The sequence below is a fragment of the Arachis hypogaea genome, chromosome 3, assembly GCF_003086295.3.
Source record: "Arachis hypogaea cultivar Tifrunner chromosome 3, arahy.Tifrunner.gnm2.J5K5, whole genome shotgun sequence".
Classification (NCBI taxonomy): domain Eukaryota; kingdom Viridiplantae; phylum Streptophyta; class Magnoliopsida; order Fabales; family Fabaceae; genus Arachis; species Arachis hypogaea.
Genome location: NC_092038.1, coordinates 3,022,118 through 3,047,963, shown reverse-complemented (window position 1 = coordinate 3,047,963; position 25,846 = coordinate 3,022,118). Strand labels below are relative to the sequence as shown.

The 25,846-nt window shown below is 33.8% G+C and overlaps 5 protein-coding genes across 6 annotated transcripts; 1 reads left to right on the top strand and 4 right to left on the bottom strand.

The window, feature by feature from the left end:
* Positions 1–1,151: 1,151 nt before the first annotated feature.
* LOC112788013 (scarecrow-like protein 34) lies at positions 1,152–4,572 on the bottom strand. 2 transcript variants are annotated; one of them, XR_003195398.3, is made up of 3 exons: positions 4,254–4,572; positions 1,734–4,120; positions 1,152–1,408 (listed from the first exon to the last, which is right to left on the bottom strand). XR_003195398.3 is itself a non-coding variant. In XM_025830409.3 (2 exons), exon 2 carries the CDS (start codon positions 4,042–4,044, stop codon positions 1,789–1,791), a length of 2,256 nt encoding a protein of 751 aa, XP_025686194.1. In that variant the 5' UTR covers positions 4,045–4,120; positions 4,254–4,513; the 3' UTR covers positions 1,418–1,788. The 2 variants fall into 2 exon arrangements, 1 of the variants encoding a protein (XP_025686194.1); XM_025830409.3 differs by lacking the exon at positions 1,152–1,408 and having other exon boundaries at positions 1,418–4,120; positions 4,254–4,513.
* A 1,226-nt stretch (positions 4,573–5,798) lies between these two features.
* On the bottom strand, positions 5,799–9,169 carry LOC112787997 (scarecrow-like protein 14). The gene is made up of 2 exons (XM_025830407.3): positions 8,866–9,169; positions 5,799–8,392 (listed from the first exon to the last, which is right to left on the bottom strand). Exon 2 carries the CDS (start codon positions 8,385–8,387, stop codon positions 6,051–6,053), a length of 2,337 nt encoding a protein of 778 aa, XP_025686192.1. The 5' UTR covers positions 8,388–8,392; positions 8,866–9,169; the 3' UTR covers positions 5,799–6,050.
* A 1,469-nt stretch (positions 9,170–10,638) lies between these two features.
* LOC112787971 (telomere repeat-binding protein 5) lies at positions 10,639–15,353 on the bottom strand. The gene is made up of 10 exons (XM_025830405.2): positions 15,169–15,353; positions 14,144–14,268; positions 13,217–14,057; positions 12,942–13,106; positions 12,743–12,796; positions 12,564–12,643; positions 12,263–12,477; positions 11,805–12,131; positions 11,511–11,574; positions 10,639–11,064 (listed from the first exon to the last, which is right to left on the bottom strand). The coding sequence occupies exons 2-10, from the start codon at positions 14,222–14,224 to the stop codon at positions 10,861–10,863; spliced, it is 2,031 nt and encodes a 676-aa protein (XP_025686190.1). The 5' UTR covers positions 14,225–14,268; positions 15,169–15,353; the 3' UTR covers positions 10,639–10,860.
* Positions 15,354–19,221: 3,868 nt separating this feature from the next.
* On the bottom strand, positions 19,222–23,217 carry LOC112787881 (oxysterol-binding protein-related protein 3C). Its single transcript, XM_025830400.3, has 10 exons — positions 22,645–23,217; positions 21,985–22,078; positions 21,697–21,813; positions 21,540–21,612; positions 21,177–21,295; positions 20,853–20,974; positions 20,585–20,761; positions 20,204–20,348; positions 19,858–20,036; positions 19,222–19,650 (listed from the first exon to the last, which is right to left on the bottom strand). Exons 1-10 carry the CDS (start codon positions 22,740–22,742, stop codon positions 19,404–19,406), a joined length of 1,371 nt encoding a protein of 456 aa, XP_025686185.1. The 5' UTR covers positions 22,743–23,217; the 3' UTR covers positions 19,222–19,403.
* A 210-nt stretch (positions 23,218–23,427) lies between these two features.
* LOC112787955 (uncharacterized) lies at positions 23,428–25,835 on the top strand. The gene is made up of 4 exons (XM_025830404.2): positions 23,428–23,676; positions 24,004–24,107; positions 25,215–25,344; positions 25,466–25,835. Exons 1-4 carry the CDS (start codon positions 23,566–23,568, stop codon positions 25,502–25,504), a joined length of 384 nt encoding a protein of 127 aa, XP_025686189.1. The 5' UTR covers positions 23,428–23,565; the 3' UTR covers positions 25,505–25,835.
* The last annotated feature ends 11 nt before the right edge of the window (positions 25,836–25,846 follow it).

Genomic DNA, 25,846 nt, shown 5'->3' with positions numbered 1-25,846 from the left:
TTTAAAGTATTATTATTATTATTAGTTAGTCTCTGATATAGGATAATAATATGAATACGGAGTATGATATGATATAGATACGAAGACATACAAATTTTAAATTTTTATAAGGTATGAAGACACAACATATATATAAAATATAAAAAATATTTTTTAGATAAATTATAATAATATTTGTATATTTTATTGATACTAAAATATAAATTAATTTTTTAATTATTTTAAATATTTTTTAATTATATAAAATATTTAAAATAATTTTGTTTTAATAAATAATAATATATATTATTTTTAAATTTATTTTCATATTCATGTTAAGAATAAGGTTGGACATACTGACACGTATTTAGATGTGTCCAAATGTATCCCAAAAATAATTTTTTATTTTTTTATTTAGACACAGTTAGATACAAAAGACACATATTATATGAGTGTTGATTAGTATCATGTCCGAAATTTGTTCGACACGCGAATACAGTCTATACTTCATCGGCTAGCTCTTACAACATATGGCATGGACGTGCTAACTCATCATGCCGTTAGTGACTCACTGACCGAAAACAAAATTTAGTATATTCATAATTTACAATCATAATAGATACACATTAAAATTAACTATTAAAATTAGTTATTAGTATAAAAATACATGTTGAATTATAAAATTTACATTAAAAACGAGTTAAATAATACATAATATATGGTGATTGATTTTAATGTACAAATAATACTTTTGCTTAATTTAATATACAGTAATATTAAATGTTCACTAAAATCAACTATATATTTATACATAAATGTATGATAACTGATTTTGGTATACTAATAACATTCTTGTTTAACCATCCCTAAATACAAAAGTGATAATGTTCTAGGTTATATCACTTATGTTAGCACTTAAATAAGCAAGCATGCTATCTTAGACAACACTCAATCCATTAGTAGCTCTTCAGAGGAAGATATCAAGATTGTTCATCAGCATGTGATTAAGGTTCACAAACTCCGTTTTCGGTTGTATCTAATTTAAAGTTTCAGACAAGTTGCTGCATTTAAAACTGACTTTCAAAACACGGAACCAACAAACAAGAACCAATCACATGCTGTCAATTCAGTGGATAATTTGTCTTCCAGAAAATGCTAAGTACCTAATAAAATGGTCAGAGAGAAAATATCTCAGAATGTTCTCATTGCAAATATTTTAGCTCTAACATGCTTAAAGGGCTTTCTGACTCTGCTATACCCTCCTCAAATATCATTACAGAGCTTCATTACATTATATTGATGAGTCTCAATTCTACAAAGGAAGTGCAGCCATTAATTATACAGAGTAGCTTTTTGTGCAAAGCTTGGATGAATAATAGTCACAATACCTCAAGGTTAAGCTAATAGACCAAACCAGGATTACCAGAACCTGTAACAATTTTAAGAGCAAAATAAGCTTCATCATTACAACATAAAAGCTGGAATAACTAAACTAGATAAAGTGCCTAGCAGGACTATAACTCAAAGGATGAAATCTTGCTGCATTCTTTGACAAAAATCATGATAGTTGTTGAATAAAACACAGCAAAATCCCCTTATTAATCCAGGAGTTAATCATCAAATCGCATCAATATCACTCTGGCAACCAAATTCTATCAAAGTTTATAGCGCTCTAGTATTTTTCTAACCAACCTTGAAAACAACCTACAAAAATGGATGGAGTAAAATCTTAGGACTGATTCTTGGAATCATACCTTAAAAAGTCTAGGATGAGTTCCGAAACAAGACCAAGAGGACAGTGGCAACTCACTATGCAGGCACCCAACAAGTGGAAGCGTATAAGACGCGGCCCTTCCAACCTTGAAGCATCCAGTTGCCATCCTCATCGAAGACAAAGTCTTTGTGGTACCATTCCTTTAACTTGGCTGAAAATTTGGCCATTAGCTCCTCATTCAAGGGAAGCTGCTTGAAACCAGCCCTTGTATTCCTAGCCTGCCATTGCTTGTATGTCTCAGGCCTATCAATCCTTTCAAAACCTTCGCACGCCACAACATTCAAAACCTCCCGGCCTATAATCTCTCTCTCAATCTTCATTCTCTTCTCATTGTCACGGGGGATGACAGCGTCACACATGTCATAAATTGCAGAAAAATGGAACAGTGCCTCCCTGAAACGTGTGGCAAAGAAAGGTGCATTATAAGATCCATTAACAATGGCCTGAACAAAAATATCCGGATTTATCTTCTTGATCAACTGCAACACTGCATCTCTAGGACTGTTCACTTCAATTGTTTCATCCATCAAATTCTCAAACCTCTTATGACAGTTCACAGCAAGAAATTCATTGCTCTCAATTTTAAAGTCTTCAACCTGGATGGTTTCCCAGTTCCTTGATGCTATGGCATTATACTCAAAGGGAACCTTGAAACGCTCGCAGTAGTTAGCAAGACGACGACCAGTCTCGTGAAGTCTTTCTGCAGGACGGAAACCAGGTTGGGGAAACTCTATTCCTGTGATCTTCAGCTTCTTGAGGGGTCCAGTTTCTCTGTCTGAGAGGAACTTAATCAGAATTGGCCACTGGAAACCATATAAGATACCAAAATCAATGATGTGAAGTGTTTCTGCATTTTGAGCTGCTTTCATTATCATCTTGTTTGCAAAGAAATTTGCAAACTTCGAAAAAGGGCAGGCACTCATGAACACCTTGTAAGCTTTCAAAAACTCAGCAGCACTTAGCCTCTTGGTGCTGACATAGGTGTAGAATCCTTGTGTTCCAGTGCCATCACCATGCAAGCGTGCTTCAAGGCCATTGGCGAAGTAATGAGCCGTTCTTTGCGTTGCATCCCCAGAGGGAGTCGAATGCTGCCTAATTTGCTTGAGAAGCTCAGTGGCAGTCCTGTTGTCACAAGCAGATACAGCTTGTGCACACAGAACCAAAAGGGTCCTCAAATCAATGGTTTCTTTCTTCTTCCCTTGTCTCTTAGGACGACCCTTCCCTCCATTAGAGGTTGAGGGATTAGAAGCTTTCTCTACTTCATTGTTTACTGGAAAGCACATTGGGGCACCAATACTAAGCAATACTTTATCAAACATTTCAGATAATTCACTCTCATCAACTACACTGCTAGTTGCCGAATGCTTGTTACTCCTCCCTTCTTCTGTATCATCACTCCATTCTTCACGTTCATGATTCTTTCTGCCCTTTAACCCAACGGCTTTATCTCCCTTTAGTTCGTCTATAGGCACCGCGACAGCCGGTGTGGTCTCAAAACCAGTCACAAGCTGAGGTCCCGGAGGAAGAAACTTGCTAGCTTCCTCTAAGCCTCTCCTGAACTGGGAGACAGAATCTGAGTCGCTGAAAATATTTTGAGCCAACAACTTGGTAAAAGAAGTATCCACATCATACACACCAAAATTAGTAACATAGGAAGCATTCGAGTCATGTTGAGAAATGGCATGGGAGTTAAACTGAAAAGCATGATCACCAGAGGTAAAGGTATCAGGAGAAACAGAAGGCTTCAGAAACTCGCTAGAGTTCTCATCAACAGGGTTGTTATTGTTTTGATTGTCGTTGTTGTTGCCACTGTTGCTGCCGCTGCTGCTGCTGCTGGTTGTTCCACCTTGATGATGAACATCAAGAGGGTGTTCATTGGGGGAGAGTGGCAAGTTGATGTTGTCTATGAGAACATCGTTAAGAGCATCATAGAAGGATTGCTCAGTGGCATTCAAGCTGAAAGGGTCATAGAATGGCCTTTGTTCAACACCCTCTTCCATGAGAACTTGTGTTATAAACTTTGCTGTTTCTGAGAAATCAGCGTCCTCAACAGAAGGATCCACCGCGGTGGAGGCAACAGGAGCAGCTGCAGCTTCTTCCACATAGCTTGTGTACTGAGGAAATTCATCAAAAAGTTGGTCTGCAACATGCTGGTAAAGAGGATCAAGGTGTTGGTTGGCATCATAATAAAACTGATTTTGATCATCAGAGAATATTATGGTGCCATCTTCACCAATTTGGAAGCTGTTCATGAAATCATCACTGCCGCCTATAGGATAATTTGGATCCATCGATTGGTAGCTATGTTGGTTGAGATTTGAGAAACAACAATCAAAATCACCAACACCCACACCCTAATAGCTTATTCTGGTCAAGAAACAATAATCAAATGAATTTATAGACTATATATGAATGAAGCCATGAAAATATTACATAAGATTCTTTCTTGATTCATTATATCATAATAATAAAATTGTATAAAAGCAAGTAAGTTACTGACCACTAATTAAGGGAAGTTGCAAAGACAGAAAATTTGTAGGAATCCCTGGCTTAAGGTAAAAGGGTAGGTTGGGTGAGATGATGTTATATATAAAGGTACATAGCAGCCAGCTATTTTGACTAATTAAGAGCATATCTTAACTATTATCAACATATATAATATTATATAGGTTGGACCAATCAAAAGAAGAAACATAGGATGGAGAACATTAACTATTAACTATTAACAGCAGGAACCTTCGGAGAAGTTGAGTGGTATATATTGTGTTCAAAAGTGGAGAGGCACTTATTAAGGTGCATTGTATGAGTTGGGTGATATTATGTCACTTCAGTTAGTAGCATCTTCAAATGTTTGACTAATGACTATCAACTCATCAACAGATGAAAATAAACATTATCACATTACATTTCTTTTAATTAATTACAAAAGAGCAAACAAACAATTCTATTTTTTTAAAAAAAAGAGGATTTTAGTCAATTCTAATAAAATCTCAATTTTTTTTTTACTAATATGTTGGTCTCCAATATTTCTTGTCCATGTTTCTATTTTCAATCAACATACACGGACACTATTTTTTCATTATAAAAATAGGCACAATTTTTTTTCAAACAAAAATCCAATAGACGGATCACTAGATATTGTTCCATTTTTTCAAGTTTATCCTTCCTAATATATATATATATATATATATATATATATATATATATATATATATATATATATATAAAATCCAAAAATTCCTCAAAGATGGAAGGGAACAAATATAGACATGTATATGAATTTTCTCCAAAATGTTTAGGGACCAAAAAAAACTTTCTAGAAACAAACATTGAATAAGTAGGATATAGACAACTTGATTCAACGCCATAAAGCGTCATGTGAGGGTGGGGGAACAAGATGGGTTACTTGGTTGCCAAGCTGAGACTTTCTTCATCCATCACGTGTTGTTCTAGGGACTAAGCCAAGTCTCTATCATTCATACTTCTTTGAATTTTCTATTTCTAATTTTCTATGTTTTCACTTAAATGCCTATAACAGAAGACTAATAATTTTCAAAGGTACTTGCTTGCTGTTTAATTGTGAGTTTATTATTAATGGTTGAATATATTGTTATTATTATTTTACTATTTGTTTTGACAAATAAGTTGTGTTAGTAAAGAAACCATCTTGACTCCTGTTTAGATTTATTTGAAGTTAGTAAACTTAATTACTGTTACTCTTTCTTTATCTGTCTAGCTCTTATTTGTTAATTAATTATTTGCTCCCTAAGAATAATAATAAAGACCACGATTAAAATTGGCCTAGAATCACGTGTGTTGTACCTCTATTATCATAGGACAGAGCCTTAAGTCACACCAAATCAGAAAATCATTAATCTTATTTCAGCTAAGACATCCCATCCTAGTTCCTACAATCAGAGCCAACCATAATAATTCATCATGTTACTGAGCAATCCTGTTCAGAATGATTTCTACATTTTCAGGAAGCTGTAAATCCAACAATTCAGAATGCTTTCTACATTAATATCTTGTTAGCTCAGAAAAATTCACAACGAATATGCATATTTATAAGTCATTCGGGTAGCATTAATATTAATTGTATTATACTTATACACAGCCAAGTGCAAGGTATTCTTATTACTGAAACTATGCTACACCATTTGACAATGTCTCCTACAACCATGGAAACTTTATGATATCTCCATGTTAGATTTTACCAGAATCCTAAAATGACTGACTCCTACAAACTCTTCAAGTACTACTCCTAACTATGGACAACATTGTCAAATGTTCACACCTATGCTGGTATCCAACAAGAGGAAGCATAAATGATTCGGCCCTTCCAACCTTGAAGCATGTAGTTGCCATCCACATCAAGCATGAAATCACCATGGTACACATCTTTCAGTTTACATCTTAGTTTGTGAATGAGGTGGTCATCCAAGGGGAGTTGCCTAAACCCTGCCCTTGTATTCCGAACCTGCCATTGCTTGTATGTTTCGGGTCGCTCAACCCTCTCAGAACCCTCACAAGCTATAATATTCACTACCTCCCTGCCAAAGAACTCCTCCTCAAACATCAACCTCATTGGATCTTCGCGATCAACATTGGTGTCAAGCACATCAAACAATGTAGAGTAATGAAAAAGAGCCTCCCGGAACCGTGTCACAAAGAATGGGGCATTGTAGTTCCCATTGACAGTAGCGTGTATAAATATATTAGGATTGGCCTTCCTAATTAATTTCAAGACAGCATCCCTGGGACTATTCAACACAACAGTCTCATCAAGTAGATTCTTAAACCGAACCATACAATTCACTGCAAGAAGTTCATTTTCTTTTATCTTCAGGTCCTCAATTTTGATGGTTTCCCATTTCTGTGCAATAGCATTGAACTCAAAAGGAACATTAAAGCGTTCACAATACTTAGCTAGGCGACGCCCTGTCTCCTGGACTCTCTCTGCTGGCCTGAAACCTGGTTGTGGAAGCTCGATCCCTGTTATGCGCAGCTTGGGAGGACCACCAGGTCTCTTTGATAGACGAAAAATAAGGGCAGGCCACTGGAAGCCGTAACGGATACCAAAATCAATAATATGAAGAGTTTCCACTTCCTTGGGCTTGGGTAGGTTCAGAATTGTATGGTTAGCAAAAATGATAGCAAGCTTCTTGAATGGGCAGGCTGATATAAACATTTGATATGCTTTCACCATATCTGCAGCAGATTTTCTTTTGGAGGTCAGAGAAGTGTATAGCTGGGTGCCAGAGCCGGCCAAGCGTGCTTCAAGGGCATTTGCAAAACAATGTGCCAGCCTCTGAGACCCATCACCTAGACGTGAAGAGTGCTGTCTAATCTGCTTCAATAACTCATTAGCAGTTGAATGATCATCAGATGAAACAGCTTGTGCGCACAGAACCAATAGGGTCCTCAGATCAACAACTCCCTTCTTATTACCTTGTTTCTTAACACGATTCTTTCCACTGCTAAACTTGTTTGTTTCTTCCTTTTGCTGCACATTCTTGTCTTGCCCATTAGGTTTGTCTTCGTCACAAATGCATCTGGGAGGTGCCTCTTTTCCACACCCTGTGCCGAGCAGTATTTTATCAAACAATTCTGATAGCTCACTGTCTTCCCTGTAAATCGCAGACTGTTTGTTGCTCCTCCCATCTTGTAATTCCACTTGATCTTCCCGCTCGTGATTCTTTCTCCCTTTTGACTCACCAGAAAAATACTCCCTTTCATCTCTCTCCTCCTTAATGTCCACATGCTGAGGAGCCTTTTGAAAAGAAGGGTTAAAGGTGCTATTCTCCAAGTCAATAACCAGCGGATTCCCCTTAGGAAGAAACTTACTGGCTTCCTCCATTCCCCTCTTAAACTGCAGCATGGACTCACTTTTGCTCAGAAATGATGAATCGAAAAATCCAGCACCTGAACTCCCCAACAATCCACCACCATTGTTGGCTGTAGTAAAGCTATTTCTATTGTTCGTGGAAGACTGTGTGCCGGGGTTCGAACTCGCCTGAAAAACAAAGTCAGCAGGAAAGGAAGTTTGTAGTATAGAAGGCTTATACTCTGAAGGGTCAAAGTTGCTCCAATGTGACTCAACCAAGTTGCTAGTACTAATGGTGCTGAGGCCGCTACTATAACTACTGAAGTTACTAGAGAGGCTATCATCAGGGCTTTCAACATTGTGGTAGTTTTGAGCTTGATGCTGTATGGAAGAAGAAAGAGGATGAGGAGGAAGATGAGGGTATGTCCCACCAATGGCATCATACAATGATTTCTCAGCAGCTTGTAAAGCCAATGAATCATGGAACATACAAGGCTTCTCCTCCATGTCCTCTTCCATAAGCATCTGGTTTATGTATCGTAGTACGGTTGCAGAGAAATCGGTGTCATCCAAGGGAGAATCTTCATCTGCAGTAGTAATGGTGGAAATAGAAGAAGTAGGATTTTGAGAATTGTTTTGATCAGGTGGAAGAAGAAAAGGGTCATTCATGAATCCAAAGTTCATGGTTTCCAACCCATTTACAGGATCAGGGCACTGTTCCTCTACATTGGGGATAGTGGGAACTTGGTTGAATCTAAATCCATTGAGGAAACTGGAGTTGAAATTAGGATCCATTTTCAAAGGCATGAAATCTGAAAGAAAATTCACCTCTTCCATCAATATTATTAATCAAAAGTGTAGTTATATGTCACCATAAAAACCACCACCACTACAACAACAACTACTAAACATTGCATGGCTACATGAACCAAACAAAACAAGGCCATAGTATCCTGTCCTAAATCAAAATTAAATTTAAATAATTAACATTTAATCCCCTTTCAGGTTTAAATATCTACCTTCCCACAATAATATAAGATGTTAATATATACTATATTCCATGGAAAATCAAATGTAGCTAGGGCAGAAGCAGAATGCCATGAAAAAGACAAGGATTTATGGATGTGCAGATAATTAAAACACAGCTCACATCAAAACCTTACATGCATGTATTAAAACTAGCTGAAGAAGGAAACTTTAGAACCCTAGGAGCTAGAGCCGCGTGATTCATGCGTACAAAAAATGAAATTGAGGAAAAAATAGACAAATTGTTGAGTAAGCAAACCTGATTATCACAACAAGTAAGGAGCTTGAGATTAACAACATGCAGCACAGCAGCAGCAGAAGAGGGTAGTTCCTTTTTTTTTCAATTTTTTTTAAAATAATAAATAAAATAATTGGGTATAGTTAGCCGAATATGAAAGAAAGAGATAGAGAATATAGAAGAGAGAAGGAGGTAGAGAAATGGTTAAGAAAATGAAACGAGGGAATTGTGAAACGGTGGCAACAACAAGTCACACTATGGTCAGAGACAGAGAATCTTAAAAACTATAAATTCTCATCTTCATCACGTTTGTTGTCACTCACTCGCTTTACTGCAACCGCTTATGTGGATAAATTATTGTGAATTTTTTTTACCGTATTTCCATTTTCCACAAATAAAAATACTAAAAATCATTATTAAAATTAATTATTTTTAATATATATTTTAAATCAATAATTAATTTTAATATATATTTAACATTAGTTGTTTGACAAAAAATAATATTTTATAATTTTAAGTTTTATTTAAAAATTTATAACTAATTAATAAATTATTTTATTGAATTTGAACATTAACAATTACTTAAATAGATAAATGAGACTAATTATTATGTGGAAAAAAATTATACTTTGTGATTTATTATTTATTTTTAAATTTAAGTTATTTAATATTTTAATAAAAGAAATTGACATGAATAACTCATTATAAAATCATCTAATTCATCGGTGGCCTAATATTTCATAAATTATGCAAATACAATACAATATGCATGCATCATGCCATAGTTGATCCTTAGCCACACATTCTCTCAAGTCCCAACCATTTTGGTTAGACATGAAGTCAGCTAAATGAGGCATTTTTTTGTTAGTTCCCTCAAAAAAGGAATGCTTGCTAGAATTTTCTGACAATTAAAATAAAATAACGTGATCAGTAAGATAAGGGTTGGCAATTCTGCCTGGAATAATTTCTGATTTGTATTGAAATGGAATGACAACTCACACAAAATATGTCTTGATATAGAGATAATAATTAAGACATTATATATTTTACATTAAATAATTTAATTAAAATATATTAAATTAATAAATAATTTTTTTAATGAAAAAGTGCGACTAACATAAGAAAATATAAAACAGCCATCACTTTCCTTCTTTTCCTTTTTTTTTTTCCTTTTAAGGTTAAGAATATAAGGTTCAATATAAAACAGGCATCACATGTCAAATCTTGAAAGAATGTCTAATAACCACTAAATATTGATGGGGTTCATACTTCATTGTATTAGGGAGTGTGACTTTGATCCTCTGTGGTAATGTCCTCTGCATGTGTCTACAGACAGACATAAACAATTCTAAAATTCGATTAGACCATATTTTAAAATAGAGCGATCCAACAACAATAATGAATTAATGATTGATTTGGATCAGGCCACTAAGATTCGAATCTTGATGGAATTTTATTATGCCAGTGTTCTCCATTTAATGAATGATGATTGTTATTGTATCTAAAGGTGTTTCTCTAACTTATTAAAAAAAATAAAAATTAATATTTAATTTTAAAAATATAAAAATAAATAATTATGAATATTTAAAATTTATTATAAAAAATAAATTAAACAAAAAATAGATACCAAATTATAAACATCATAAAATTCACCTTAATTAATTCATACATTGAAATTTTAAGATAAGCTCTCTCTTATTTTCAACGAGTCAATGGCACATGAAATATTTTCAACGACACATGAAATGAAACTACCACTGTCCAAAATAATAATAATAATAATACACCACGTACTTATCTAATTAGTAATTACATTTCCAGATAGATTTCAATGTCAAGTGGTAAAAAACACACTCACATAACAAGCAACTTAAATATATTTACAGTAACATTGACATCATAAGAATTGTGTTAACCAGCTATCTATTGCATCATTAACTTACATAATAAACTTTGAACAAGGATATATTATAATTACAAAACTAAATGACAGCTCAATGAAATTTAGACAGAAACCTATGCAGTTATCCCATGTACATAGCCAGGTCCTATTGGCAACCCTTGATCTAAGAGGTTAGTTTTGTGATGTTGCTTAGTTTGGTGCTGGGACCAATATGCTTGTGCTTTTAGGACCCTGTCCAAAAGATCTTGGGGAACAGGCTCTCCCCTTCTTTGCCGAGGGGATATTCCTGCCGTGTGCACCAGTGTTTTCCACTTATCCTGCTCAATCCCAGAAATGCACTCACAATATAAAAGACTTTATATTGACATCCAACAAGGTATTGCTGCTGTGGTTCTTTTTAGATATCGGGTTTGGAAGTTTGCCATTTTTTATGTTCTTGACCACCTAATTAAATGTCCGTTTTTTATTCCGACAATTCATAGAAATTAAACTCTTGTTTGCTTATTTATTTATTTCTGACCCATCACTATATTAAATTATTATCACAGATAATCAAGTATTTATAGAACAAATTCAATTTATTGAAGATAAGTCATACCAAAAGTATCCTGTCTATCATCCTAGAATTCAACTATCTAACCCTTGACAAAGAAGTTCAAACTTCAAAGATGAAGAAGCAAGAAATAAACCTTTTCGAATCAACACAACATAAAAAAGCTAGTGTAGTTGCCGTGCAGAAGAAGTCACAAACAGTTTTTTTTACCTTTAAATCCACATATGTCCGATGGTCCACGTTACCGAAAGCATGACATTTAACATCGCGCCACCTGATTGTAACAAAAAGTATACAAATATATAAGGGATTGTCAGAGGAAATATCTAAACATATACTCATTTAAAAGAAAGAAGCCAGAAAATTCCGTGCACTTTTATTTCATTATTGCAAACAAATAGAATAGGTATTAGGAACTAATTATTTTCTGTTGGTCTTAATTAGTTACTTATCAATGTATATGTGAAGACCCCATTATAATAATTTAACAAACTTAAATCTTACCTTCCAGTTCCCAATTTCTCAACTGATTGAATCAGTGCCTCCACTTCATCAACTGAAAAAGGCCGACGAATTCGCCGCTGCAAAATCTCAGATGGCTTTGACTTCTGGACCACAGGTATCATAACTTTTTCATCCTTACTCATTTCAGGAAAAGAAATCAGTGGTTTAGAATCTACGGTACTCTTCTCCTTAGCTTTGTTGATTAGAGAAGGTGCTGAATCATGCTCACTTTCAACATGGTTACCTAAACTGGTTACTTGATGATCAATTAACATGTCAGAAATACCTCGAGTCCTCTGATGAGTTACAGCTGGATTGGAAGGATACCTGAATTATCATATTTAAAATTTTAGATGTGAAATTCAACAATAAAATTTTGTAGAACAAAACTATGTATAATAATTACAGAAAACCATGCTAATGATGCTAGAAAATATACTTTGTTAGTTATGGATTACCTTATTAGAGAATGCGATGTTGAAGCATGTAGAGGTGGTAGCCTTTGTGAAACATTAGGCTCCAAGGTGAAACCCAAAGCATCCAACTGGTTATCATGGGATATTCCAGCTTGAAGTAGAGTTTTACTGTCATCTCTAACTTTCTTTCCTTGAAGAACGACACCAACATGTAATCCACCTCCAAGCACAGTAGTTACTGCATCCATAACTGTCCGCTGCAGCAGAATAAAGTTGTGTGGAAAAAAAATCAGAATGACTTATGTTATGACAAAGCATGTAAATGAAATTTATGATATTACACCTTCAAGGATCCTACGGTAGCAGTTTCTGGAATCTCAATAAAAAGCTCTGGGACTGTAAATGACTTGATCCTAATATTCACTGGTTGAAAGAAAAAAATCTACATGTAAGAACCCCTTTGTAGTCTTATACAAAATCAAATCAGAATGCATAAAGAATCATGTAAGAATCTTCTCATACCAGGATCACCTCTTCTACATCCTAGTGGGGATTCCAAGACTGGTATTCCACAGTCTGCGCAAAAGATTTTGGAATCTATTTAGAAAATATAATCCCAACGTACTTCATTGCTGATAAAAAACAAAAAGCAGTTTGAATAGCAGGAAGACATTTAGATTAAAAGCTTCATGCATCCTTGGAGAGGAATCTTGATTCCTACCACTCTCAGGTGAATAATAAATGTCAGCACTTCTGATAAATCCACTGGAATTTGAAACAGAGCTACAATGAAACTGCTTCCGCTTTTTGAAAGGAATATTCATCTGAGATCTTTGGCGTTTATAGTAGTTCTTCTTACTAGAGTAAGTTGGCTTCAAAGTTTCATCTAAAATTAACATGTTTCCAGTTGAAAAACCAGATTAGTAAACATACAAAGAAGCATGAAAGTTAAAGAAAGAAGAGCTCAGTAATTTCATACCATAAATAATGACTCACCACTGCTAGCAAGTGTATCATTCTTCAACTCCTGAGCAATTTTGCTGTATTTACAACTCAATAATTTCCTTAGTCTTCTACCATGTATACCAGTCACTGGCATAAAGGACTTCGTTTTTGTACAAGGGTGAGTGGACCCAGAAAAGTTTTCGTCATCATCTCTTCTAACTGCTGACACATTGTCACAGCCTTTGGGCAATGAGCTATAGGAAAATATGTCAACATACTTAGACAACTTGGCTTTGCTACCTAAACTGATCCGTGTAGGAGGCTTTTCAGTTGGTGGATCCTCAAAACCACACATCTTAGTCCCAAGATCAATTGAAACCTTCTCAAGCTTATGCAGCTTATCCTTTAGTTTATTAGTTTTACTTTCACCATCTAATTTACAACAATTAACCACTGGATGACCAGAAGAACCTAATATGTCTTTGCTAGTAAAATTTTTCATTTTGTTAGGGCATTTGGCATCCACTAATTTCTCAGAAACTAGCCTTTCTGAGCTACAGGAACTTATTATTACAGAAGCATTGCCTAAATGGACATCAATTTCGTGATTTTGGAGTTCATTCAATGGGCAATTTTGTTTGTTTGTTTGTGAAGAAAAGTGAGGGAAGTGGTTGTTGTCAAAACTTTGTTTGTAAAAAAGCTCATCTTTGAGAGGTTTGTCTGAATCTTGGCACCCTTCAACAAATCCATGCTGATCCTTATCTGTTGATGCATCACTAGGCATGGTTGGATTCCCTTTATCTTGGAAAAAGAATTTACCTGCTAGGGTGGCCAATAAATCAATGGCACACATCTGATCATCTTGGACTCTTCTTTGAAATTTGGTTCTCCTCTAGAAAATATTTTGAAATATAATTATATGGATGGTTTTAATAAATTAAAAGAGAGTATCCCAAATGAGAAGCAGAATATATTTACTCTAGTTGTTCGGGTAGCTCGTGGAACAGCTGGTGCTTCGTAGCCATTAAATCCATAGTCTAACCTCTTCTGCAGCACCATATTTCAGGAACCATGCCAAAATGGATTGATCAAACGCAAGAAACCTGTAATCCAGAAAATATTGATATCATCAAATAAATGCACAATCTTCATATTACTTGACCTCTTTGGCTCTTCATCACACCTCAATATGAAAGCTTAACAGTATACACTCTAAGTCACAAGTAAATGCTCAGATGTGTTACAGTGTACCAGTTACAAACACTAAATTAAAATAAATAAATAAAAGGTAGGAAGATATCAATATTTACAAACAAAATCGACATCATTTTTCCATTAGCAAGTAATTAAATTCAGCCAAACACCATTTCAAAAAGAATCACTCATAGCTGAAACTTTTAATGCAAGGAAACTCCAATCTAATAATATTCTCAATCCTCTATTTCAAATGAAGCCAACTGATAAACTTTCACTGGAAGCTGGATCCAATTCCCTTGACGTAAAGGCGAACAAAAAATATATACATAATACATGTCCATAATCACTCGTTCAAATGTGATAATCACGCGCACAGCACAGAGGATATGGCATAAAAACATATTTAAATGAAATACAAAGTAACTCAAGATTCAACTGTTAAATTCAGCTCAAACTATAAATAAAACAAATACAGCAACTCAGCAAGAGTTTCTGAAAACAATTATGGTGATAAATTATCAACGAACAAGAAAGACAAGTTCACTAGCACAGAAGCAACCGGAATTCAGAGTACAATATAGATCACAGATGATACACGATAGATCTCATTGAATAACCAATTCCACTCATCAAATCCAAACAGCTTAAGGCTTAAGCCATTACATTAAGTTCCAGAAAAGAGAGAAAAGATAAAATCATGGAAGCATGAAAACCCTCACTCAGACAACGTGATACACGAGTTGAAAAGCACCGAAAACTTAGCGTAAAGAACAAAGAAGTTGATGAAACGGAACACGTGGTCTCACCTCTTGTTACAGTTTGCTGCTCAGAAAAGCGAAATTCCGGCAAATGTGAGAACGGAGAAGCCAAAGCTAAAAAACATCCACTTTCTCTGTAAATTTTCCAGGAAAATTTGTTTGTTTGTTTTTTTTTAAAGAAGAATTCAGGAATCAGAAAAACCAAAAACCCTGTCAAAAACCATGGTACACGGAACCTTTACTTAAACCCTCCAAGGTTTTATACCAGTGACCCATGCAACCGGCTCAGTCGGTCATTTTGATCCAGTACACTCATCAAAACATTCAATTATTTTGATGGTTAAAAAAACAGAAATTAGGTAGCGTTTGTTTGTAGAGACATGACAGAACAGGACACTGAGATAAAGATAATAGGATAGAGACATTAAAAATTATGTTTTGTGTATCGTGTTTGGATACGATGGATAGGACACTAATGTAATGTCCAGTATTATGTTTGGATACACATGTACAAGACTAAAATATTATATAAAATGACTAAAATAGTCATGTGATTCTAAATTTTTTAATATAAACTAATTTAATAAATAGTGAGAGTACGTAGGAGTACAGACAGTGGGAACTTGAAAAAAATATTTGAAGCAGTCAAAAATTTTAATAAAAAATTATATAATAATATTTATATTAAAATAAAATTTATAAATATAATTATTTTTTTTAAATTTATTATTAATATGTAAGAATACATATGGTTAATATTAACAAAAAAAATCTGAATTTGATTAATAAAAAATTTCATTTAGGTTAATAAGCCAATTAATTTTAAATACAAAATCAATTTTAAAAAAGAATCCATTTTTAAATGGAAAAAAATTAATTTTTGCACATAAAAATCTATTTTTATTTAGAAAATTAATTTTTTTTATCTAAAATTTTATTTTTCTTTTCAAAAAATTAATTTTTTTTAAATTATATAAAATCAATTACAATTTATAAATTATTTTTTAGCATTTTAAAATATCAATTTTACCTTTATAATATTTATCTTTTAAAAGTCTCCAGACTAATTATTTTTGTTATTATTTTTATTACAAATCAAATAATATAATATAAGGTTAAAATGATGTTGAAGTAAGAATGATAAGAAAAAAGAAATTATCCAGTCCAATAAAAATTTTTATAAAAATGAGAGAGTACCTGACAAAAAAAGAAAAAGAAAAAGAACGTAGAGATAGAAAAAGAGCATGGAGTAAAAAAAAAGTACTTTCTGAGAATAACGCAAAATAGGAAAAATAAGAAGGGGTAACAGTGGAATAATAAAAAATAGCACCATAGACAAAAAAGAAAAAAAATTCATAAAAACAGTCCGTGTCCCTCTTCCAAATTCCGTATCCATCATTGTCCTGGACACAAAAGTATAAAAAATTGTCCCGGAGACAATATGTTCAGTGTCCATGACTTTGCTTCCAAACACTTTTTAAGAATGTGCTGTCCATGTCTTCGTGTCCTGTCTCCGAAAACAAACGCTACCTTAATGTCTATAATGTATCAGGTATCAATAGGTGTCAACATGTATTTACTTTTTGTAAATTGTAAAAATGGGTAAGTCTATACATGTATTTTACCTAATTGGCCATGGTATAAAAAATCAATTCCAAATTCATATAAATTTTTTTACCCATTTTTACAAAATCATGTAAAATAATTTGGAGGAATGATATAGACAAATATATGTATGTGATTAATTTTTCTGATATTTTATGTTTTTTACATAGATTAATGAAGCTGAAAATACAAAATGTTTGGATTAGAAAAGAGATAGAAGCATGGTCCTGGATGCAGTGTGGAGAGGGGACCAATGTGAGAGAGAGTGAAAGCATAATAAGCATAAACATGCAAAGCAATCACATTCAATCTCAAACCGTGTAACTATTTTAATTTAATCCAATAATGTGTGGTGAGGTGAGTGCTAACCGCAGGTGTACCTGTTGCTCACTTTTAAATCGTCATCCATTATATTATCGTCATGTTTTCTCCAAATAAATATATATTGTCGTTTTTTTTCAAAAGATAGAAAAACTCGAATCTGCAACTTGTAAGTGAGTATGAAAAGATTATGTCATTTGAAATATAACTCGTTGGTAAATATATATTGTCTTTATCATTATATATTTTTGCAACTTCTATTTTAATGTGGAGAATTTAGTAATTTACACATGGAACATACTATTGAGCTATATATATAACGAACCACATGAACATGTGATGATGAATATTGAATAGTAATAAGCCAAGTCCTTTTTGTGACATCTTTGTAGGCATCGTTGCCTAGCTATCTACAACGAACTATGACAAGATCTAAGTTGCCTACTATTTGTTATATAAATTTCATGTTAAGTGAGAAATAATAATCAAGTTTAACCAAATAAAGCTTTTCTAGTTTTGTGGATATGCAAGCTGGCCCATGAAATGAGAGAGATTGCAGATTTGGCCATTTCGTAGTTATAATTGCAAGCCGAAAAGGAATCCGAATCCATTTCTAACCCTAGAAATAAAGCTGGAAAAGCTTTACATTTTTGTCTCTGTCTGATGATGATATATTATGTTATTAAGCTAGTCACAGATCTGAGATTCAAAGAATTTATATTTATATACCATACATAAGGAACATACATAACAGACAACACCAACTTATCTTGATCGTATTACAATTGAACAGATCTAACTCAATTCAAAAAACAATTTAAGGGATATCATACAAATTTGTGATCTAAAACGTACTCGTTGAATTAGTCACATAATTTGGAAGACAGATTTCTGTATTATATTTGGTATAAAATATACAAGATTGAATTATGTCTTAATATTCTATTCGTTTAAGATAAATATGTATATAAAATAAGAATATTTATTAAAATATTTATAGTTATTGAAGCAAATATTCTTAAAGTTTCAATCTCTGTGCTTAGAAATTTTAGTCCTTTGTATCTTCACTTTTTGAAAGTACTGAAAGGATTGAAATTTTATGTCTCGAAACTAAAATTTTAGTTCCAAACTTCTAGTTTTTGGCACAAAATACAATCCTAAGTCTTAGTTCTCCAATCTTAATTTTAATCTCTGTAAGTAAACACTACCTAAAGTATGTGATCCATGATGATTAAATTGTTTGCATCCCGAATAGAGAAATGGTAAAGGTGAAAACTAGTTACCAATTGGAATCATCATTGAGCATTATGAATAACTTGTTGAAAAAGTAACCTTTTGAATCCCTAAGTGGATGTCTCTTTTGCTTATCTCATCAAAAGAATTTAAAGTGCTTTAACTGATTAAGATATTATTAATTGACTATCTCATTTAAATAATTCTCTTGAAAACAGCTCCGCTGATTTATAATTAGGGTAAAGTACTAAATTGGTCCATACGTTTGGGTGTAATCCTGTTTTGGTCCTTAATGTTTAGAGTGTTCTATTTGAATAAAAAAAAGTTTCATTTAACTTTAATGTAATCCCACCGTAAGGTCAAAGTTAAATAATTAACGGAATGTTTTACATGACAGCAGTACAAGAACAAATGAACAATGTCGGAGAACAAGTACAAGCTCTAGAGGCACAAAATCAACTGTGGATACATCAATACATTTATTTATTATTTTTCTTAAATCTAAATAAAATATTTTCTATAGAATTAAGAAGAATGATAAATAAAGATATTGATACATCCACGATTGATTTTATGCCTTTGGAGTTTGTACTTGTTCTCCAGATTATCGATCTTGTTCTTGTACTGCTGTTATGTAGCACGTTTCGTTAATTATTTAACTTTGACCTCACGGTAAAACTATATTGAAACTAAATGAAACTTTTTTGGATTCAAATAGAACACTTTAAACTTTAAGGACCAAAACAGGATTCTGCACAAGCGTAGGGACCAATTTAATACTTTATCCTTTATAATTATATTGATTCAAAATGAGAATCCTTCAATATCTTGCATGTTTTAGTTTTAATGATAGGAATAGGCCACGAGTGAAAAATATGCTCACAAATTAGGCTAAGAGTATATACAAGTAATCACAAATAAGGCTCCATTTAAAACACTATATCACAATTAAAACTCTATATCTCAATTAAAATATTAAGTTCAGTTAAGGCAGAACAGAACTTAAGATACAATGTACACAAGCCAACAAGAAAACCAAAATACTCATGATTTCTTCCATGTATGAAGAGGAAGTTACAACAACTTTGGTAGCATCCAAGAACCAAAAGCGTTTTGGAACTTGTTCACTCTGTGGACAAGTTACCATATTGCCATGGATTGAATTCAGTTGATTTAACATCAACATTATCAATGCTGCCAGAGTTATCGATAGAAGCCCGGTGTTCGGAATATTTACCATTATACTGGTAGATTTCCAATTCTCCCCATGGAGTTGTTGTCACCTCTTCAGTTAGATCAAACCATCTTGGTGTGAAGTTATGCCCGTTTGCTTCCCGGGCTCTCTTTTCAGCTCGCTGCCTCTCCTCCAAGCTGGAAATGAACAAAAGCAACATAAATAAAAGAATGGAATTTGCATCTACCTCAGCTCAATAATTTCAATATCTCAACAATGAGCATAGAAGAAAACATAGATCATATTGAACTCTTAAATTAATAATTGTATTGCTTTTGGAATACTTTGCAATGTGTTTGGACATAACGGTGACAGAAAAAGCAAGAAAATAGAGGGTGAGAAACCTGGTTTTCTCTGTTCCAGCTTTCGACAGATCACCCAACTCAAGTGCATATCTATCTGGGCGTAAACGAGAGTCTGATGCCAGCAACTTTTTGGGGGCAGTGTCAAAGCTGTTTATTTTGTGGGCAAAATGTGTGTACTGGAATTTATCATTTGGTGGAACATCAGCAACATGCCAAACCTGCATTAATTAGAGAGGAAATGGCAATGACAATAGTGAAGTATCAGCCTTCTTCATAGCAGCATTGTTATATTTTTAGTACCAGAAACAAGGCCATAAGGATATGTGCATCTCCTCAACAGATATGCATAAATAAGTCATGGTTTATCACGGAAAAGAAAAACCACCTCTTTCATTTCCGTGTTTGGTAGAGGCTCTCCTTCTGGGTCACAAGGTTGGCAACTCAGTGATTCATTCCATTTCCCAGTCATTAATATTTTAGGCTCCTCAGAAGAATTGTAAATATATCCATCAACTTCATAGCGACCAGCACTGCAGCAGATCAGGAAACAGGTAGAGCTAAATCAGGTACATAACGACAGTTGTATGTGCTGACAATAGTAGCTACTTACACAGATGAAAGAAGAAATATAGAAGTCATAAATAGATGAAGGAGGAAACAAACTTTACTCAATTATCTTCAAATGATCATATGCATAAATTGTAAGTTAATGGTAGTGAGGGATATGATTAATTTTTCAAACAGAAGCGAGGGATATGTTACAGACCCAAACCAACCACAGGGTTGAAAGTACAGTACAGCTTTGTCTCCTGTTGTTAAATTTGTCATTATCATTTCCCCGGGTGAATCAACCCAAGTCCGGCCAAATATCAAGTTGTTAACTTTTGTAGGTGGAGGCACCAAATCTAAGACAACACCATCTCTCTTGAGGGTCACTCGTGTTCTGCGAACAATAATCCACAAAACTAATTCCTTCTTAAACAACAAATGACAACATAACAAGGTACCAACAAATTAAATTTCATGATGATTACCTTCCAACAGGATAAACATCAACAGAATTTCCCAAAAACTTTGTTTTTAACTTTGAAGTCACATCATATGCAAAATGGTCATTCTCAGCATGCCCAGCACTCATTGGGGGATGATGACTCACCTGAAATTTAAATTAAAGAACTTAATATACCAAAATAGAAAAAGAGACATTAAGAATATCCTTAATATTCATTCATTTTGACATCAAACAGGAGTGGTTAAACTTCTTGCAAATGCTGTCATACAAAACATATTTGAGAGAGAGTGATGTACAACAATCTGAATTAGAGAGCTCCCATGAGAATCCCATACTGGATGGATACCTGTTCTGCAAGAAATGTAATTCCACCATGGTTAACCAATTCATAAGTCTCTCCAAGGATTGGATTGAAAGGCTTCCATGTTCGCTGGTACGCAAAGTACACAGATATAGCCCATGATGCTGAGATGATTACATGTATCACAAGAGTGACGTGTAATTAGAGATAGGATCAAAGTTATTCTAATACAAGAAGAAGAACTAATAGAATTGGAAGTCAGTCATGCAAATAATTGAGAACAAGTAGTTTGAAATTTTGAATGCTTCAAATGTCTCTTCTATGCCACTGATTCCTTTCTAATAATATATCTCTATGTTCGAAAAGGGGTACATGAAAAAGAGGAATAGAAGGGGAATAAGAACTTACATGCATATACCAACCGCATGTATGGATCCTCTGATTCATCAGCCCGATCCAACAAGTAGGAGTACTCCATCAACTAGGTTGTGCGATATAAAAACTCAATCAATTGGCATTACAAAATACATAAATAATAACAACCAACATCTCCTAGTTATCAGACCTCTGCCATTTTCTGAAGCATAGTCATTGGCTCAAAGATAATAACTGGTAGTGTCACCATTGATGTTACATCTGCGCCAATATATTTCTGCATCATCTTCCAATAACTATCTCTATCCTATAAATTCACAAGCCAAAGAGAGGGAACATGAATAATAATGTTCAGACAACAAGCACACAAACAATTTACCTTAGGTAAAGGGTAACTGCCAAAAGGATTTTAAACGCCTGAACAAGGGGTTAGAAAATAACTTAAATATCTTTCTAAAAAGAAAAAGGAAATAAACACCTCCTGCTTCCATCTTCCCCTCTGAGCTTCTTCCTCTGCATCTTCTTTACCTCCCTCTGGATTTATGACTTCTACACCTTCATATCCCAAAAGTCTAGAACCAAAGGTAAATCATATAAATAGGCTTAGGAGTTAGGAAATTGACACACATATAGGATTATATCACAGATGGAACTTCATGGCTTTATTAGTCAGATGGAACTTCATCTGACTTCTCTTTGACTATTTATACTACATAATTCATAATCCATCATAATGATGCACAAAAATTCTTCAAAGCAGCATACAGTAGTTTATCTGGTATGGAGCTAAGAGCTACAAAGCACAGAGAGTGAATTCAGCCAAGTTTCTTTCACCTAGCCGTTTTAATCATGTAAGAACCATGTGGCAAAGTAAGTCAAAACAAATAAAATCTCATGCTTTTAGTTGAAAAAGCGAATTCTTTATCCTATTAGAACACTTATGTGCTACTAACTACTAACTAGATGAAGCATTGCAGCAATACTAATACGGGAACCTAAATAGTTCAAATCACATGAACAATCCTAGCATATGCGTATGCAGAAATCTGGTAAGCATAAGAGAATTAAGCGATGCAATTAAGTGAGTAAAGTCTATAGCTTTGAGGAGTATTGAAGGAATGAGTGATGATGGAAGTACCCATTGACGGATCGGTGCATAGCGTTGCTGAAAACGGAGAAGCTAGAAGATACGGAGGCAAAAAAGCCCTTGCTTTCGTTCTTCTTCGGGCTACCCATTTCTCACTAAAACCCTAACCCTAGTAAGGAAAGAAAGATGAATTGGAAGAAATGGGTCCTTCTTCCGAGCTGAAGTGAAATCAAAGTGAAACAGTGGATGGAGATCAGAAACAGAAAGAGTCATATATGGATACTATATATAAATTTAAATTTAATGATCGGGAATTTGGAATTCAAACGAATAGTAAATTTTTTAAAAGTAAAATTGAATTCAATCCTGAACTAGACCATACTTTAGAAATTTAGAAAAATTACCTTTTTACTTCAAAAGATTTAACTTATTCAATGATACTAAAAAGTAAAAGATTTTAAATTTCCTTTTTATCAGTAAAATTTAGTAGAGAAGTTAGTTTTTTTTTATAAATATTTTTAGCAAAATTTAAATTCAAATTTAAATATTATATATACTTGTTATTAGGGTTCATAGATTTAAAAAATAAATAATAAATAATAAACGAATTTATGATAAAGAAATATTTGGTGTCTGTTGTCACTGAGAATACAACGCAGCCAGCAGAAGCAAGTGGGTAGTTTAATGGTTTGGTGCCATTGAATCAGATCAAATTCCAAACTTTTTCAATTTTTAAATTCTTCCACCCTCACTCACGTTCTTTTCTGTTTTTCTTGTATTCCAAAACCCTAACCTTCTCTCACCTTCTTCTCTTTTTGTGCTTCCTTCCATTCCAATTACTAAACCTAATCATTGGCCCTTGGATTCGCAATTTCGGTTCAAAAACCCGAACTTTACACGAATTAGCTGATACGCACTACTCAGTTGCTCCTAATTTTAATTCCAATCGGTGAAAATTGTTAATTTCTCACTATGAAGGAAGGTAAATCCGCTAAGCTGAATCATCAACAGCAGCACCAGAATGGTCACCTTTCACCTTCTAAATTCGCTAAATTGTTTGATCCTGAAGCTTCATGGGACAAGGTTTGTACTTAAATTCTTTCATTGACGATCTTTTGTATTTGTTGGTTTTGCTTTCTTTCCCCCCTTTCAGCTTGTGTAGATCCATTCCTAGTCCCAGTTTAGATTTTTCCATGTAATTGGCTTAAAATAAAGGACTAATTTTGTATATAGTAAAGTGAAATAATTTACCTACTGAAAAATTGGTCTAAACAAGGATAATATGTTCACACATTATTTAACAATTAATAGAGTCCTTGGTTAACAACCACATTGAATCTTCTTTTATCATACTCTTTTATGTAGTTGAGTTGATCTCATCATGTTAACAGCATGTTTTGTTTTCTGTAGGATCAATTGGGAGACGTGTTGCACTGGATTAGACAAGTCATTGGCCTTGTATGTGGATTAATTTGGGGTGCCATACCTTTGGTTGGAGGAATATGGTTTATCCTGTAAGTTTTTTCCTCCCTCCATTTGTGTGTCCATCTTGTATTTACCATTGAATTTGTATATTCAGTTGCGAAATTGTATAAGTGAATTCATGAATTGTGATTGCTCTGTGCCTGCCAATGCATAAATCTTGAAACATCTTATCTGAAAAAAAACATACTACTGATAAAATTTTATTGAGAATGTATGATCATGATTATATAGTTTAGGATTAGGTTCAATCTCCAACATTTACATGTCAAGGAAGTACATACTGGAGAAAAGGAGATATGAGCGGATGAGATCCTACCATTTATTAATTGATTATGGAGAACATTGAAAGTGAATAACCTTGTAGAGTTGAGACTAGTCTAGGGCACAAGAGTTTTGACCTATTAAAACATCAAAAGTTATTGAGATTTGCATAAATTAAGCTCAATGATGGATCATGGATGCTATTCATATTGATATGTGGCTGTTACTCTAAATAAGAAGATGGCCACTTGGGAAATTGCCCATGTTTATTGTTCACAGCAGCAGCAAGATAAAGTCTATAAATAAGGAGGTTGCTGCTTAGGAAATAGTTGCCCTGTTGTTGATGTTATGTCAATACTTTCTTTTCATTTTATTAATTCAATGTACTATTAATTGTAAATTTTCTATTATACTTTTAACATCTAAAAGAATTAAAACATCGTATCTGATTCATGGGACCATTCCTTCCCATCTAGTGTAACAAGGTTTAGTATATGTTAACTCCTAGAAAAAATCTAGTATTCTGTTGAAATAAATTCAATAATGAGGCAAGATACAAAGATCTTCAAGCTTTTGCAGCCGAAATCATCATTGATATTTTATACAATCATGTATAATATATTATATGCTCATGTAGCAGAAGATTTGATGACTTTTTTAAACTTACTTATGTGAAAGTTTACAGGCTTGATTCTGACAATGTTATATGACTGAATTAAATTATCTTTCGTTTCTGTTATTTCTGAGGCTTGATTTATATTATTAAATCTATCATTGCACTTTTATGTGATTTACAGTATGATGTGATCTTCCGATTAACACTATTTACAAAAAAAATATTTTATGTTGATGCTATGTTTTTTATTTTGTTGCAGTTTCTTAGTGTTGTCAACTTCGTTCATATATGGCTATTATGCAATAATATTGAAGGTTGATGAGGAAGAGTTTGGTGGCCATGGAGCCCTCCTCCAAGAGGGGCTTTTTGCATCTACAACCCTTTTCCTGGTAATTTACTATGTCTGTCATTGTTCTGTCAAGAGTAACAAAATTATACCTAACAAAAAGAACAGAGATCTTTTACAGTTCGGTAATATATAATCTGACTTTGCATTTAACATTTGTGCAGCTTTCCTGGACTTTAGTTTACAGTTTGGCACACTTCTGATTGTTTGGGCATTGGAATATTTGCGAATATCTCCAACACGGCTAAGAGATTTTACTTGATTACATGACTGCCGGTAGTTGCACACAAAAATGAGGAACATCTTTTGTATCGCAGTTATTTGCTTTACTTGAGTGTAGAATGTTACTGATTTTTGCAGATTATGAACATTAGCTTCTGCTTTCCATGGTGAATAGCTGTTTCTTCTATTAATTTATAATGACACCTCTTGTTGCAGCGAATTTTGGATTGCAGAACACAAAACTGTGTTTGTTGAACTGTGAAATAAGTTACTTACCACGAAATTCTGAAGGACCATTTATCCTTGGTGTAACATTAGCATTA

Bases quoted from the DNA above. Each gene is read 5' to 3' on its own strand.
- LOC112788013 (XM_025830409.3), bottom strand. From the start codon at position 4,044: ATGGATCCAAATTATCCTATAGGCGGCAGTGATGATTTCATGAACAGC.
- LOC112787997 (XM_025830407.3), bottom strand. From the start codon at position 8,387: ATGCCTTTGAAAATGGATCCTAATTTCAACTCCAGTTTCCTCAATGGA.
- LOC112787971 (XM_025830405.2), bottom strand. From the start codon at position 14,224: ATGGTGCTGCAGAAGAGGTTAGACTATGGATTTAATGGCTACGAAGCA. The intron at 12,644-12,742 runs GTATGAGAAGAT...TCTTTCAACCAG, and splicing joins ATGTAGAAGAGGTGATCCTG to TGAATATTAGGATCAAGTCA. The intron at 11,575-11,804 runs GTAAGATTTAAG...TGTTACAATCAG, and splicing joins GAGAAATTGGGAACTGGAAG to GTGGCGCGATGTTAAATGTC.
- LOC112787881 (XM_025830400.3), bottom strand. From the start codon at position 22,742: ATGGGTAGCCCGAAGAAGAACGAAAGCAAGGGCTTTTTTGCCTCCGTA. The intron at 21,613-21,696 runs GTCTGATAACTA...CGCACAACCTAG, and splicing joins TGCTTCAGAAAATGGCAGAG to TTGATGGAGTACTCCTACTT. The intron at 20,762-20,852 runs GTAATCATCATG...TATTGTTCGCAG, and splicing joins GATGTTTATCCTGTTGGAAG to AACACGAGTGACCCTCAAGA.
- LOC112787955 (XM_025830404.2), top strand. From the start codon at position 23,566: ATGAAGGAAGGTAAATCCGCTAAGCTGAATCATCAACAGCAGCACCAG. The intron at 24,108-25,214 runs GTAAGTTTTTTC...ATTTTGTTGCAG, and splicing joins GGAGGAATATGGTTTATCCT to TTTCTTAGTGTTGTCAACTT. The intron at 25,345-25,465 runs GTAATTTACTAT...ACATTTGTGCAG, and splicing joins CATCTACAACCCTTTTCCTG to CTTTCCTGGACTTTAGTTTA.